The sequence below is a fragment of the Osmia bicornis genome, chromosome 6 (genome assembly GCF_907164935.1).
Source record: "Osmia bicornis bicornis chromosome 6, iOsmBic2.1, whole genome shotgun sequence".
Taxonomy (NCBI): domain Eukaryota; kingdom Metazoa; phylum Arthropoda; class Insecta; order Hymenoptera; family Megachilidae; genus Osmia; species Osmia bicornis.
In genome coordinates this window covers 4,393,220-4,405,864 of record NC_060221.1, presented here as the reverse complement: position 1 = coordinate 4,405,864, position 12,645 = coordinate 4,393,220, and the positions used below count along the sequence as shown (strand labels likewise).

At 30.3% G+C, this 12,645-nt stretch overlaps 3 protein-coding genes across 6 annotated transcripts; 1 reads left to right on the top strand and 2 right to left on the bottom strand.

The window, feature by feature from the left end:
- Nucleotides 1-13: 13 nt before the first annotated feature.
- LOC114874507 (E3 ubiquitin-protein ligase Su(dx)) lies at nucleotides 14-5,567 on the bottom strand. 4 transcript variants are annotated; one of them, XM_029183835.2, is made up of 13 exons: nucleotides 5,157-5,247; nucleotides 4,638-4,776; nucleotides 4,092-4,529; nucleotides 3,263-4,003; nucleotides 2,977-3,115; nucleotides 2,659-2,890; nucleotides 2,264-2,574; nucleotides 1,955-2,197; nucleotides 1,729-1,888; nucleotides 1,388-1,662; nucleotides 1,088-1,313; nucleotides 905-1,001; nucleotides 14-829 (listed from the first exon to the last, which is right to left on the bottom strand). In XM_029183835.2, exons 2-13 carry the CDS (start codon nucleotides 4,699-4,701, stop codon nucleotides 657-659), a joined length of 3,099 nt encoding a protein of 1,032 aa, XP_029039668.1. In that variant the 5' UTR covers nucleotides 4,702-4,776; nucleotides 5,157-5,247; the 3' UTR covers nucleotides 14-656. The 4 variants fall into 4 exon arrangements, with proteins under 4 accessions (XP_029039668.1, XP_029039666.1, XP_029039665.1 ...); XM_029183833.2 differs by lacking the exon at nucleotides 5,157-5,247 and adding an exon at nucleotides 5,298-5,567 and having other exon boundaries at nucleotides 15-829; nucleotides 2,977-4,003; XM_029183832.2 differs by having other exon boundaries at nucleotides 15-829; nucleotides 2,977-4,003.
- LOC114874508 (39S ribosomal protein L37, mitochondrial) lies at nucleotides 5,267-7,572 on the top strand. The gene is made up of 8 exons (XM_029183836.1): nucleotides 5,267-5,356; nucleotides 5,596-5,774; nucleotides 5,896-6,096; nucleotides 6,188-6,382; nucleotides 6,478-6,597; nucleotides 6,676-6,782; nucleotides 6,852-7,031; nucleotides 7,101-7,572. The coding sequence occupies exons 3-8, from the start codon at nucleotides 5,906-5,908 to the stop codon at nucleotides 7,520-7,522; spliced, it is 1,215 nt and encodes a 404-aa protein (XP_029039669.1). The 5' UTR covers nucleotides 5,267-5,356; nucleotides 5,596-5,774; nucleotides 5,896-5,905; the 3' UTR covers nucleotides 7,523-7,572.
- Nucleotides 7,573-7,660: 88 nt separating this feature from the next.
- LOC114874509 (cyclin-dependent kinase 20) lies at nucleotides 7,661-9,179 on the bottom strand. Its single transcript, XM_029183838.2, has 5 exons — nucleotides 8,782-9,179; nucleotides 8,493-8,681; nucleotides 8,185-8,421; nucleotides 7,891-8,118; nucleotides 7,661-7,816 (listed from the first exon to the last, which is right to left on the bottom strand). Exons 1-5 carry the CDS (start codon nucleotides 8,965-8,967, stop codon nucleotides 7,661-7,663), a joined length of 996 nt encoding a protein of 331 aa, XP_029039671.1. The 5' UTR covers nucleotides 8,968-9,179.
- Nucleotides 9,180-12,645: the final 3,466 nt, after the last annotated feature.

Genomic DNA, 12,645 nt, shown 5'->3' with positions numbered 1-12,645 from the left:
TTCATATAAAATACAACATATTCATAGCTCAATATTTACAAATCTTCAAATCTTTCAATATTTGTTTAATATCATTAACATATTGTAGAAAGCATCAATAAATGTAAATAATTAAAAAATTGTAATTTACAATTTATTAACATAATAACTGTTGAAATAATTCATAACTTCAAGACAGAAAGATTCTTAATACACGTTTAAGAAAAAGGTTTTATGTAACAACATAATTATTTAGCGATAGTTGTTACTTTTTCAAATACGAATATTTGAACATTTTACTAGTATACAACAAAAAGAATGAATTGTAATTATTTTGGCATCTTTATTTTTATTTTAGTATTTCTATAACGTGTTTATATTTTATTATGTAAATATGTACAAATTGGTTGATGCACCATTGATATTTTCTACGAATGTTATATTTTTGGCTTTAATTACAACTCATAAAATAAAAGTAAAAAGTAAGATAGAACATTTCCGCCTAAAATCATTATAAGAATATTATACGAAATTGTTTAATAGTTTTCTCGTTTAAAAGTTATGCATTGTTAATATGAATAAAATAAATAAAAATATAACCTTGTATTACTATATCCAGTTTGTTTCGACCACCCTATACACAGTTGCATATTACATTTAATAAAGTATATTTATAATTATTCTTGACCAAAACCCTCTGTTTCCTCAATTGCGTAATTTAACTTTTCTACTAACTGGTCATAGCTTTTATATGGTGGCAAATCTAATCTATTGAAGCATGTATGTGATCTAGGTAACCACGTATCTTTTCCTACTTTTTCTATACAAAATCGTTGGGGACCATTACTCCCTAAAAGTTAATAAATATTATTCGGATTATAAAATGTAATTATTTCATGTTTAATGATTAGTACATAATATTTACCCATTAATTCTGCAAATCCTCCAACAGGTACTCGGCAGGTACCTGTTACAAATTGTAAAAGTCGAGCTCGTTTTTCACTATCTGTTCTTGTTACAAACTAGGTGAAACATACAAATACAATAAATAACTATAGATATTCAATTGAATAATTTTTATAAAAGTAATAAACATATAGTAACGAACCTGCCAAAACCATAAGATTTGTTTGCTATTTCGTGTGTAATGCCTATAAATTGTATTACGTTGCCAGTCTTCTACATCTATTTCCTGCATACCGCAAAGCATCAATTCTAATTCACGTTCATCAAAATATTTTAACCATTCTAATGGTACAACTGAATTAAAGCCTTCCAAAAATGCTTTAGTTTGGTCCTCTATACCTCTTGTCATTCTCCATTCAGTCATCAACCTTGGGTAGTACAAAATAGTTAATAACTTACTTCTGAATTATAAAATATTCATGAATATTAATAATAATGGTACCTAATATATTCTTCTTTATTATCTTCGACAACCCTGATTTTATCACCGCCTTCTTTTAATTCATGATGTATTACTTGACCAAGAATTTCAAAATCAACACTATAATACAATTCAAGGCCACATTCATCAATATTATTCTCTTTTATCCATACAAGAGATTTGTAGAATTCGGGATCAATAGACTCTATATCTTTCATAATTAATTTTTTGTTTAACATACGTTTATAAAACGGCATAGTAAATCCACTGTAAATAAATCGTCCATGATACAGGGCCTGTAAACATTACTGTATTAGCGCAATGTTGGGAATAATAATAATCGGAAGTAAAAATCGCTATACCATTGCTATAAACCTCCCAATAAATTTAAAATACTGTAAGTGATCAGGATTGACATAAGATGCCGGATTGATTTGTAAACTGTAATTACTTTTATTAGCGTATTCAAACAGGCAGTACATCGGATTTAATACTTCATGGCTCAATAAGAAAAACCACTCTCTGAAATGAAAATTTATTTACTTCACCATTTCTGTATCTTAGTAAAATAAAACATTATTTTCTTACCTGGACACACCTCCATAATCCAATCCCTCCTCACCTTTAAATATTATGTATAATCTGCGTCTTAACGCAAAAGCTTCGGCATTCATTATCTGATGATAAGAATCTTCAAATAACGTTTGTCGATTAACGCTAATTTTCATATGATTTGGCACTGCATTCGTTTGGCATAAAAAACGAAATTGCGATAACTTCCATCGGAATGACCTCTCGTATGCTCTTGGTACACGATAAATACCCTTTGGGCTAAATGGTAATAATATAATAAAAGAGAAGAAAATATTTAAAGGCAAATAAAAATACTATACAAACCCTTTAGGTGCACCAGGCCTTGGATCCTGAAACGTAGTTGTTCTTGTATTGTGATCCACAAAGTATCGAACTCCATCCTCGGTTAATCGAATTTCCCAACCATCCGGTAATGGCGGTTCGTCGATTCCGGTTTCTTGTCCTTGAGTTCTTGGATCTTCCCACTGGGTGGTACGATTTTTATGATTTACATAATAAACCCTTCCTTCTGGTTGTTTGCGTCTTTCCCAACCAGCAGGTAATGGTCCCAAAACATCATCATCATCGACTGTAGACGTTGAGGGCCCTGGTAAAGCTGCTGGATTTCCATAGCTCTATATATGTTAAATTAGATTGAGTGAAATGTAAATAAAAATATATTATACAATAAAATAACCATTATAATATTTATTACTTACTTGAGAATAAAGGAACCGTTGGTTACCTTGTTGTACCACGTGTTGTCTTTCACCTTGCCAGTGTTGAAAATGTTGTAATCTTTCCGTGTTTGGTCTCTGCCACGTTGTGCTTCGCGTATTATGATCTACATAGTAAATTCTACCCCTTGGATCGCGACGAACTTCCCATCCCGGTGGCAAAGGTTGAGGTCTTTCCCAAGAAGTACTTCGAGTATTATGGTCTACATAATATCTAATGGAAAATACATTATTAAGGGAAAAAATGTTATATACTTTTTAAGAATGTTAAGTTTCATAAATTTCTTTAAGTAATATCACCTTCTTCCATAAATATCGTATCTCATTTCCCAGCCGGGAGGTAAAGGTTCTTCAGAATGATTTGTATGGTCAACTTCGGCAAGTATTATTGAAGAGCCAGGCTGTGCTGGCTGACTAGGTATTACGTTATTAGTTTGTCCTGTTAACGAAGCAACACGTTGCATAATACGAGGATTGGAATGAGTAGCTGACGTAGAAGTTGCAGACTGATCAATATGAGAAATTCTACGTGGTTCAGATGTGGGTAATGGTGCAGATTGGTCTAAACATACGATTTCGTGATTACCTGCCATGAGATACAACGTAGGTTGCTCTAAATTAGAACCATCTGGTACTGTAAATACCACTGATTGTTCTGTTTGAGAATTTCCTTGATTATCTGTTAAAACGGTACTTCTAGGTTGATCTATTCTAGAAAGTATACATTCATCTACTAGCGGAATAGTGGATTGATCTGATCTCATAGCTCCACAATTATCTGAAAGCGGCGTTACGGATTGTTCTATTCGTGAATTGCGTTCGGCAGAAGTAGACTGTTCTGTTCTATTATGTGAACAGATATCCATGTTAGTTGCAGCTATTTGATCTGATCTAGAAATTCCATGTGCTCCAGGGTGTACCGATGTTTGTTCAATTTGTGGAATATTACGACCATCTGAGACAGAAATCTTTGAAAACTGTTCGGCACATGCACCGACCCTTCCTTCGGCTACACCGCTTGGTGTATGATCTATTCGAGATATCTGACGTCCGTCCGGTAGAGATACTGTGTAACGACCTGGTAAACTAACAGCTTTATCCATAGGTGATACTGCATGTCCATTTGATAATGAATTCGACGCTACAGGTTCAATTTGTTCATTATCCTTATTAACACTAGTTTGATCACTTCCACTATTATAGTTAGAATTCGTTAATCCATGATAATTAGACGATGAGACGTGTTTAACTCCGTGTAATCTCATACGAGCACGGATTCCTCCATTAAGAATGCTACTGTTACTAACAGTATCATTGTTTGTAACTCCTGAAATAAAATTATGCTTATATTTAATTAAGAAAGGTTTAATTATTTTTATACTAAAGAGATTGTATGCTTAACTGAGATATCTTACCATCAAAAGACATATATTGTGTTTGAACTTGTGGTTCATTAATACCTAATGATGGTGTATTTGACATATTAATTCTTAAACCATCAAATACTGTAATCAATTCTCCGACCTTACATAGCTGAGAATCATGTTTATTTTCACTCATTAAATCAAAGATTACTTCCATATTTTCTAATTTTCCATTGTAGTGAGATAACACTTGAGAGAGATTAATTTTTTTCTCTCCTATTAGCGTGTCTTTCCGAAATGTGCTATGATCCAATAAACGAAAGTGTAACTGAGAATATGGAGTCACAAGTACTGTGAATTCCTCGTTCCATTTTGGATGATATGTGGACTTTGAAACTTCTGTTTTTCTAGGACTTTTATCATCAACAGAAAATTCTATGTAAGGATTAGGTTTTAAAAATGTTGAACTTCTTAATACAGCACCTTCAACTAAAGTAACAAAGCTTTATCATAGAAGTTAAATGCATATAACTAATGTATGTAATGTAATTACTGTTATGTAAAACACTTTCTACAAATATATAAGTTATGACTTACTTGTAATACTTAGTTGGTGAAAACCAGATGATGCTACCTCAACAGCTTCTTCAAAATGAGACATGGTATTCAATTTACTATAATCTAATATGATTTTTGAAAACTCATAATTCTTTTATTATTTATACACGATTTTTATCTGAAATATTTAAAAACAAAATTATGGAGTATTGACATTTTCAACATGAACACACAAATAAAAATGGAATAAATAATATGTAAAGTGAAACTGAAAAACAATTATAATGCTATAGTAATAACCTTATATCAATTACATTAGATAAGTGAATATTAGCATATCCCCGTACAAATTTTCAAAGTGTAAGATTATCTTTGAACTGCTTGCATGATAAATATAAAACACATTGTATGAAAAAAGTAGTAGCATATAATTTACAATAAATATGTACAGTATTGTGCAACGTAACGCATTACAATATAAATTTTATAATACAATAGATCAGATACATCATATTAAAAAAGTCACTACTTATAATAAGTTGTGATAAATGAACTCACAGTGAAATGCTTGGGGGTTGATCAAATTAGTTATAATACGTGGGAATGTATTTGTACACTGTTTCGAGTATATCCAACTCCAGTGCATTGCTTGTTCTTTATGTTCTTAATATTTTGAAAAAAAGTCTTTTAAACACTCACAATTTTTATTATCATTAAATTTCTTTATCAGTAGGTCACCATCTTTTGGTACGTCAAAGGTAGGAATCTTTTGTAATATGCAAATCACTAGAGCCACACGAGATACAGTGCTATTGGGAATGCGCGCGCATTTATATACGGATATTAAAGTGTTTTAAATTCCTATTCTAACTTTACTAATATCATAATTTCGTATAAAAAACGTATATGATTTCTTAATGATAAAATATAATGTTTCCCATGTAATCATTTATCATTGTAATAAATACTTTATCCTTCACATTCTGTTTTCCTGCAGATACTCACAACTGCAAATAACTATGGATATTCGAAATTGAAAATGGAACATCTAGGAATTTTGTTTCTAAGTTTAATAACATTTTTAATACTACAGTGAACAAAACATTATAACAACATTTAATAATTTCTAAATGCATACTGTTCATAAAATCATTAGTTATTGAAAGTATAATTGATGTAAGTTATGTAATTTTATATTTTTTGTTAGCATTAATATATTAGCAATAACATATTAAGAGGTTATAAAATGTTTTGAACACCTATACAGTATTATTGAATATTACATACATTTTTGCAGATAAATTATAATGAAGTTTACACAAGTATTATATAAAATACATATAGGAAAAGCAATAAGATATCTATGGCAACATCAACGAGAAAGACCTATAGTTTACAATCCTGTTCACAAAGTATTAGCTTCTATGGGCATTACAGTAGAAGATGCTTTAAAAGTAGTAACACCACCACCAAAGCATACTCCCTATGTAATTGAAATGTAATTTTGGTGTTATTCAGTAGCTATTTTTTATTATAATATAAATGCTTATGTGTATCATATAAACTTACCACCTTTTTAATTATACTAGAGATACAATTTCAAACACAGTTAAAAACTGGGAGGATAAAAAATGTGTAGTATTCGAAGATCATAATGTTTTACAAGAAGGTATATCACAAGCATGTTTGCTGACAAATACATTACAAATTGATGATCAATTACCACAGAAAGTGAAGGAATTAATTACAGACATTCCAGCTGATGTAAATAATACTGTGAAGAGGTATATTAATAATATCATGCAATCATAGCATATATTACTTTTCTACTAAACATTCTGTATTTTAAACATATAGTTGTTAATTTATTCTGTTTTAGAATTGTTTGTACATCCACTATATATGATCCTCAACAAGTAAAATTACCAATAATAAAGGATCCTGAAAGACCTGCTTGGGTGTTTCCTAGAAGATATGGTATATCTAGCACAAGAAAAATGTAAGTATAAATCATTTATCATGTACATTTACTGTCTTTAAATTTATACCTTTATTTTAAATAAAAAATATATTGTAGGCATAATTTGTCCAAGAAATTTTTACAGCTTTGTGAATCATTAAATGGACTAAATATTGCACAATACCGTTCTATAGTACATAATGGACTCTGTTGTGTGGGCATAGGTATACCATCTTTATCTACTTCTAGAATCTGAAATAGTTTAACAAATGTAAACTTCATTTATATTTTAGATAGGGAACGTGATTTGATTCAATTCTCTTTAAAAATGGATTTGATGATGACATCTACAATACCTTTATCACCAGTGGCAGATGTAAATACTCATCCTGAACTTCATATGCCTGATATTTATCCATTACATCATTGTATTGGTTTACGAAAATCAGACATTTGTAAATACGAGATATTCCGTAAGTTCAAGTTTAATACTATGTGTTTTAACATCTTATTTTTTACATTTAACTTACTATATTTTACAGCAATCAATATAAAATCACCAATAGTCAGCAATATACATACTATATTTATAAACTACGATCCAGAAGAAGTTAAAAATTTAACCGAATTACCAGTTACTGAAGACCAAATTTATGCACGCTCGTTGATAAAATCATTCACTGCAGCGGCTGGTTTTGCTCGCCAAAAGTTTGGAACAGAAGTAAAAGAATTGCCAGAACCTGTTGTTGTACAGTGTGTTCAGTCAGATGGGCAAAAGTTTCATTTTTCCGTGTACCAACTTAATACTTTAGATTTGGATAATGAAAATATCAGAAATTTCTGGTGGTCAGAGCCATTCATAAAACTGTACGAATTAGCTGATTATGAAGATGCACGACCTTGTTTACGAGGTTATAACAATGCAGTTTTTAAAAGATTCCTTGCATTTTATCAAAATAAGTAAATAATTATATCGACTGAGCAAATTTTAATAAAAAGTATTCCTTTGTTTAACGGTGTTCTACTTTTATAATTGTAAAAAAATATTTCCTTATAATATTTATTTATACATGTGTGTAATTTGTTTTAAATGAAACATAATTTATATAATGGTTAGTAACTTTTTAAAAAGCGTAGTAGCTTGTACATTTACATTGACCTCTTTTTGTTTTATTTGATTGCGGTGATTAGCTGACGGTTTTATGATATTTTCTAGAGAAACATAAGGTTTAACATGAAAATACACGTGATTCAATGCCTAAAATAAATAATGTTTTCAGTATCGCTTTATGGAAGCTCTTAATGCCTTAGGAGATAAATTATTTCACTTACTTCACTAGCAGTTAAGCGTTTTGATGAATTATAAATAAGAATTTTACTAATAAGATCAATAGCTTCCGGTTCAGCATCTTCTATGATATCTTCCCATGTTACCCCTTTATGATATGGAAATGTAATTTTATTATAGTCAGGCAATAAATTTAATTCTGGCCATGTTTCTGATGTAGGTGATCCTAGATGCCTTAAAACTATTGCCAGTTGTTCAATATCTGTTTCTCCCTACAAATTTAGTATCTGTTATTTTCTGTTACAAGTAGTATATAAAAAATATAAATTCCATCTTACTGGAAATAATGGTGACTTGTTAAGCAATTCACCAAAAATGCAACCAACAGACCACATATCAATTGCAGATGTATAATATCTAGCTCCATATAATAATTCAGGTGCTCTATACCATCTAGTAGCAATTTGATGAGAATAAGGTTTTGATTCATTTTTCCATGCTAGTCTTCCTAAACCAAAATCAGCAATTTTCAGAATACCTTCTTCATTTATTAATAAATTAGCTGGCTTCAAATCCTGAAAATGTTTCACTATTATGGTATGTTTTCTAATTGCTTTTTATTGCTATTGAATTAACATTAATATACCCTATGTATTATATCTTTGCTATGTATATAGGCAATACCCTCCAAAATCATTTTTGTATAAGTTTTTACTTGAGTTGAAGTCAATGATATTTCATTATCTCTTATTATCTCCCATAAACCTGTTGGCATGTACTCAAAAACCATTACAAACTCTAATCCAGTAGGAAAAGCATTCAATAATTCTATAACCTGTATAAAATAACAATTATTTGTATACAATCTGTAATTTTTTTGTTACATACATATTTATGTTAATAGTTATAACGTGTAATTAGTTGTGCAAACATACATTAACATGTTTTAATTGCTGCAAAATTTTTATTTCTCTGATAATAGAGGTTGATATACCATTTTCAATATTTTTTAAAAATAACTTCTTTAATGCTACATTATTTTCTGTTTCTGTATCGTATGCTTTCAAAACTACACCCTGTGCTCCTTCTCCAATTTTTCCAGTAATTACGTATCTGTCCATAATTATGATTCAACTCCTATCATTCAATATTTCTTTTGTTTTACATTCCAAGGGTAGTTACAACCCTTTTACCATTTTCGTGTCATATTCTGCTATACCAACTACGACTAGTATTCTATTACAGCGCTTTTGGTAGTTGGAATTAAAATTAAAAAAGTCTCGCGATCTGAAATATCGACGTTGTTCAAAATCTCATTTCGGAGCTGTTTTGTTGGGATCAGAGGGGATTGATAATTAAACGAAGTTTAATCTGGAAGAAATGGAAAGAGAAAATTTTAATTAGTAATTTTTCAATAATATATTTGGGACTTGAAACCCGACATTAATTCAAACATCAGGTGCTCAATTCCCATAGATAGGACCACACGTTCTATCCACAACGAAAATCATTATGTTCCTTTTAGGTACCAAGGAACAAAATCCATTAAAATGTTTAAAAATCTAATTTCTAATACATCACATCGTGTGTTCATGTATTAGGCAATACTCTGTATCATATCCATATTAATTTTTGAACGAAAGGGAAGCACACGTAACGCTTTCATTCTCGTTACTTAATATACCGGAAGGAATTCTATTTTGAAACGAGAAACATACGCCACACTGTGCTGGAATTTAGTATCATGTTTCTTCGGATGTAAACACCAAATGACCTATTATAATATTACAAAGACACATTTTCATAATTTAGTGACGGATCAAGAGGGAGAGCGATTAAGGTGATCGCCCTAAGAGTTCCTTCTTTATTTTATTAAATTAATGTATTTCGTGATCCATATTAGTACATGTGTATTACACGAGAAATTGATTAAAGACTGATAGTAAATTTGACAACACTCATTTTTAAAATGTATTGGATATTTTACAAATTGAATTGTAAATTTATAATTTTTTACTTTAAGGGAGCAAACCATCTCTAACCAGCTTGGAAAAACAGCTGGCTAACTCCTTAACACTTTGAATATAAAATTTTACGAACTGACGAATTCTTTATTTTATTTATTTAAATAATTTCTTGTCAATCTATTTTATACAGCATTTTATACACCTCGCGAAACATGCGGCCATCAAAGTGTTAAGGATAAGAGATGAACAACAAAAGGGTGAAAGACAATTTGATAATTCAATGGATAAAGTTCAAAATGCAAGGATCAAGAAATTAATTTCTCAATTATGTGTGTCTATGTGTATGCATCTCGTGTAGGGGTGGGATATACATAGATATAAATGTAGATATATTTGTTTCTCTTACAATCAATAAGTAACATTTTTCCCGGAATTTTGGTGAAACTTTTACAGATGTACATAATTAAGAATATACTTTCAGTGTGCAACCGATGGTAAACTAGCAACATGTCCCTTAACAAATATCTATTCATCTAAGTATAAGCGCTTTATTATTATCAGTCGCAACTCGACACAATTTTCCACAATGAGCCCATCGTTATTATTCTAACACATCCATAAAAGGTGACCATCCCCCAATCGTACAATTTCAATTTCTTTTGTCAGAAAAATTTTTGATTATACGTAAGGCGTTTCTATTCCTAACAAATATCCGACTTTAGCTAAAGATTCTTTATTGCATTTCTTTTCTTTTTTCTTTTTGGTATCTTAGAACCTCGAGCATCTCGAGTATTTTACTTTTCTTTTCTGAAAATTAAAATTAAAGCTTCAAACATTGGTAACGAAATCAATTTGACTAATTCTAGAGAAAAGATTCAGAGAAATGAATTAATTATAAATTATTTATTAGTGCTGGAATCCATTTCTTAATACAGCTATTTCATATTATAAGTACATCTCAATCCTCTACAATCCTATATGCTCTCTGTGTATTTTATACGGTACATATCTCTCACGATATGTTCAGAATAAAAATATATTTTTCAATCAATTAATTCTCTAAAAAAAAAAAAGAAAAAAGATTGAAACAATTGTAGAGGGTTAATGAGACGCATCATTAAGTTATATGTATATAACAATATGCGAATCACAACACATTGCATATACATTATAGAGAAATTGAAATACTCAATAGTTGTATTGTGCAAGGTGTAAACTTTTATTGTACACGAAGGCTGGATGTCACTACTACGAAATCCAGAAAATGGTCACCTCGGTATTACGAATTTTTTTACTTTTTCTTTTTTTCTTTTTCCTTTTCATATACATACGATATTTCACAATATCACCCTCGCTCTCTCGCTCTCTCACTCTCATTGTATTTTTATTTTATTTTCTTTATTTTTACGGTGTTTCCTCTTTCGCGCGTTCTCTCTCACGCTCTTTTTTTTATTTTTCTTTAAATATTGTAATTTAGAAAATTTTTACTCGTATTAATAAATTGAAACTTATTAGATTTGCCACGTCAAACACGCGCAGGCAAAGCGCCAGGCACTTGTAGATATAAGGAAGATTTATACAATCGTTTATCATCACACGGTGGGATGTCGAATTTGATTGAAACAGAGCGATCTGTAGGATGGACGACGTTATTCGAATAACATAATGATTTTAAATAATTTTTTAGATATAAACATCGTGTACTTAGCAATCGTATGGTACATTACTCTCAATATTATAACAAATTAATTGATAATCTTTCATTTAAACGCTGATAAATGATATAAGTACGAGGAATATTGCGCTTAATAAAATTATTCTAAAATAAAGATAGATATAGGCAGTGCACCTAAAAGCCTCCTAAGAAATACATAAAGGTTTATAATTCACCTGACGCTATGTACACGATACAGAAATAAAATATTAACTTCCAATAAAAATATTAAATCGCTAATGCTATTAAAAATCTGATATTTTTTAATTTTACAATGATAAAGTCGTCCGATAGATATCCTACAAACTGCAAGCCTGTTTAATCGTAACTAAAAACTTTTCTTTTCCGAATCGACGAACTTGCATAAACCTTTCCTTACAATAATTAAGGTGCTCGAGCTCGCTGATACATAAAGGGTTCTTAGTTCATTTTTTTCTTTTCTTTAAAGAGAGCTCGCACGTTAATATACAGCAACACAAATAAGAAAAGTGTTCAAACATCCTTTCTGAGATCACTGACGAAGAAGCGCGTGTAAACAAGAAATCAGATTCACGCTCGACAAGAAATTACACGTAATTATTATTCTTACCCTATTAAAAAACGTTTACCTTTATAGTTGGCTCATTATTATCATCATTAATGATCATCGTTAATCAATGTCCCCTTAATATTTGTTTTTCTTTCATCATCAAATATGCTTATTCGTGCGGTATTCATTGGTAGGTACACGGACACAATCGCATTTAGAAACGGAAATTAACTAGACAAATCCTAACAGCTACGATATTTACTATTATTTTTTTTTTTCCCCCTTTTTATATCATAAAGAAGCTTGGATATTAATAAGATTCCTTGGGAACGCCATCACTGATCATCGTTTCGAGGTTCTTCTTAAAGCTGACATTTTTTTTCACATCTATTCTTTTTTTTTTTTTTCTTTTCTTTTTCTTAAGCGCTTTTCATACACATTTTTTCTTGTTTCCTTTCTTTTAGTGCTTCGAACTTACATAATAACACTGTATAGAAGAATTCTTGACGTTATCGCAAAACGAATTTCAGTTTTCTTTTCTTTCGGTACCTTCAACGTGAGAAGAAATGAAAACGAAAGAAGAGAACGG

Coding starts and splice junctions, on each gene's coding strand:
- LOC114874509 (XM_029183838.2), bottom strand. CDS start 8,967: ATGGACAGATACGTAATTACTGGAAAAATTGGAGAAGGAGCACAGGGT. Junction 8,682..8,781: donor AGCAATTAAAACATGTTAAT/GTATGTTTGCAC, acceptor TATTTTATACAG/GTTATAGAATTATTGAATGC. Junction 8,119..8,184: donor ACAAGTCACCATTATTTCCA/GTAAGATGGAAT, acceptor CTAAATTTGTAG/GGAGAAACAGATATTGAACA.
- LOC114874507 (XM_029183833.2), bottom strand. CDS start 4,701: ATGTCTCATTTTGAAGAAGCTGTTGAGGTAGCATCATCTGGTTTTCAC. Junction 2,575..2,658: donor AACGGTTCCTTTATTCTCAA/GTAAGTAATAAA, acceptor TAACATATATAG/AGCTATGGAAATCCAGCAGC. Junction 1,663..1,728: donor TTGGGAGGTTTATAGCAATG/GTATAGCGATTT, acceptor TAATGTTTACAG/GCCCTGTATCATGGACGATT.
- LOC114874508 (XM_029183836.1), top strand. CDS start 5,906: ATGAAGTTTACACAAGTATTATATAAAATACATATAGGAAAAGCAATA. Junction 6,783..6,851: donor ACTCTGTTGTGTGGGCATAG/GTATACCATCTT, acceptor TTTATATTTTAG/ATAGGGAACGTGATTTGATT. Junction 7,032..7,100: donor TTGTAAATACGAGATATTCC/GTAAGTTCAAGT, acceptor TATATTTTACAG/CAATCAATATAAAATCACCA.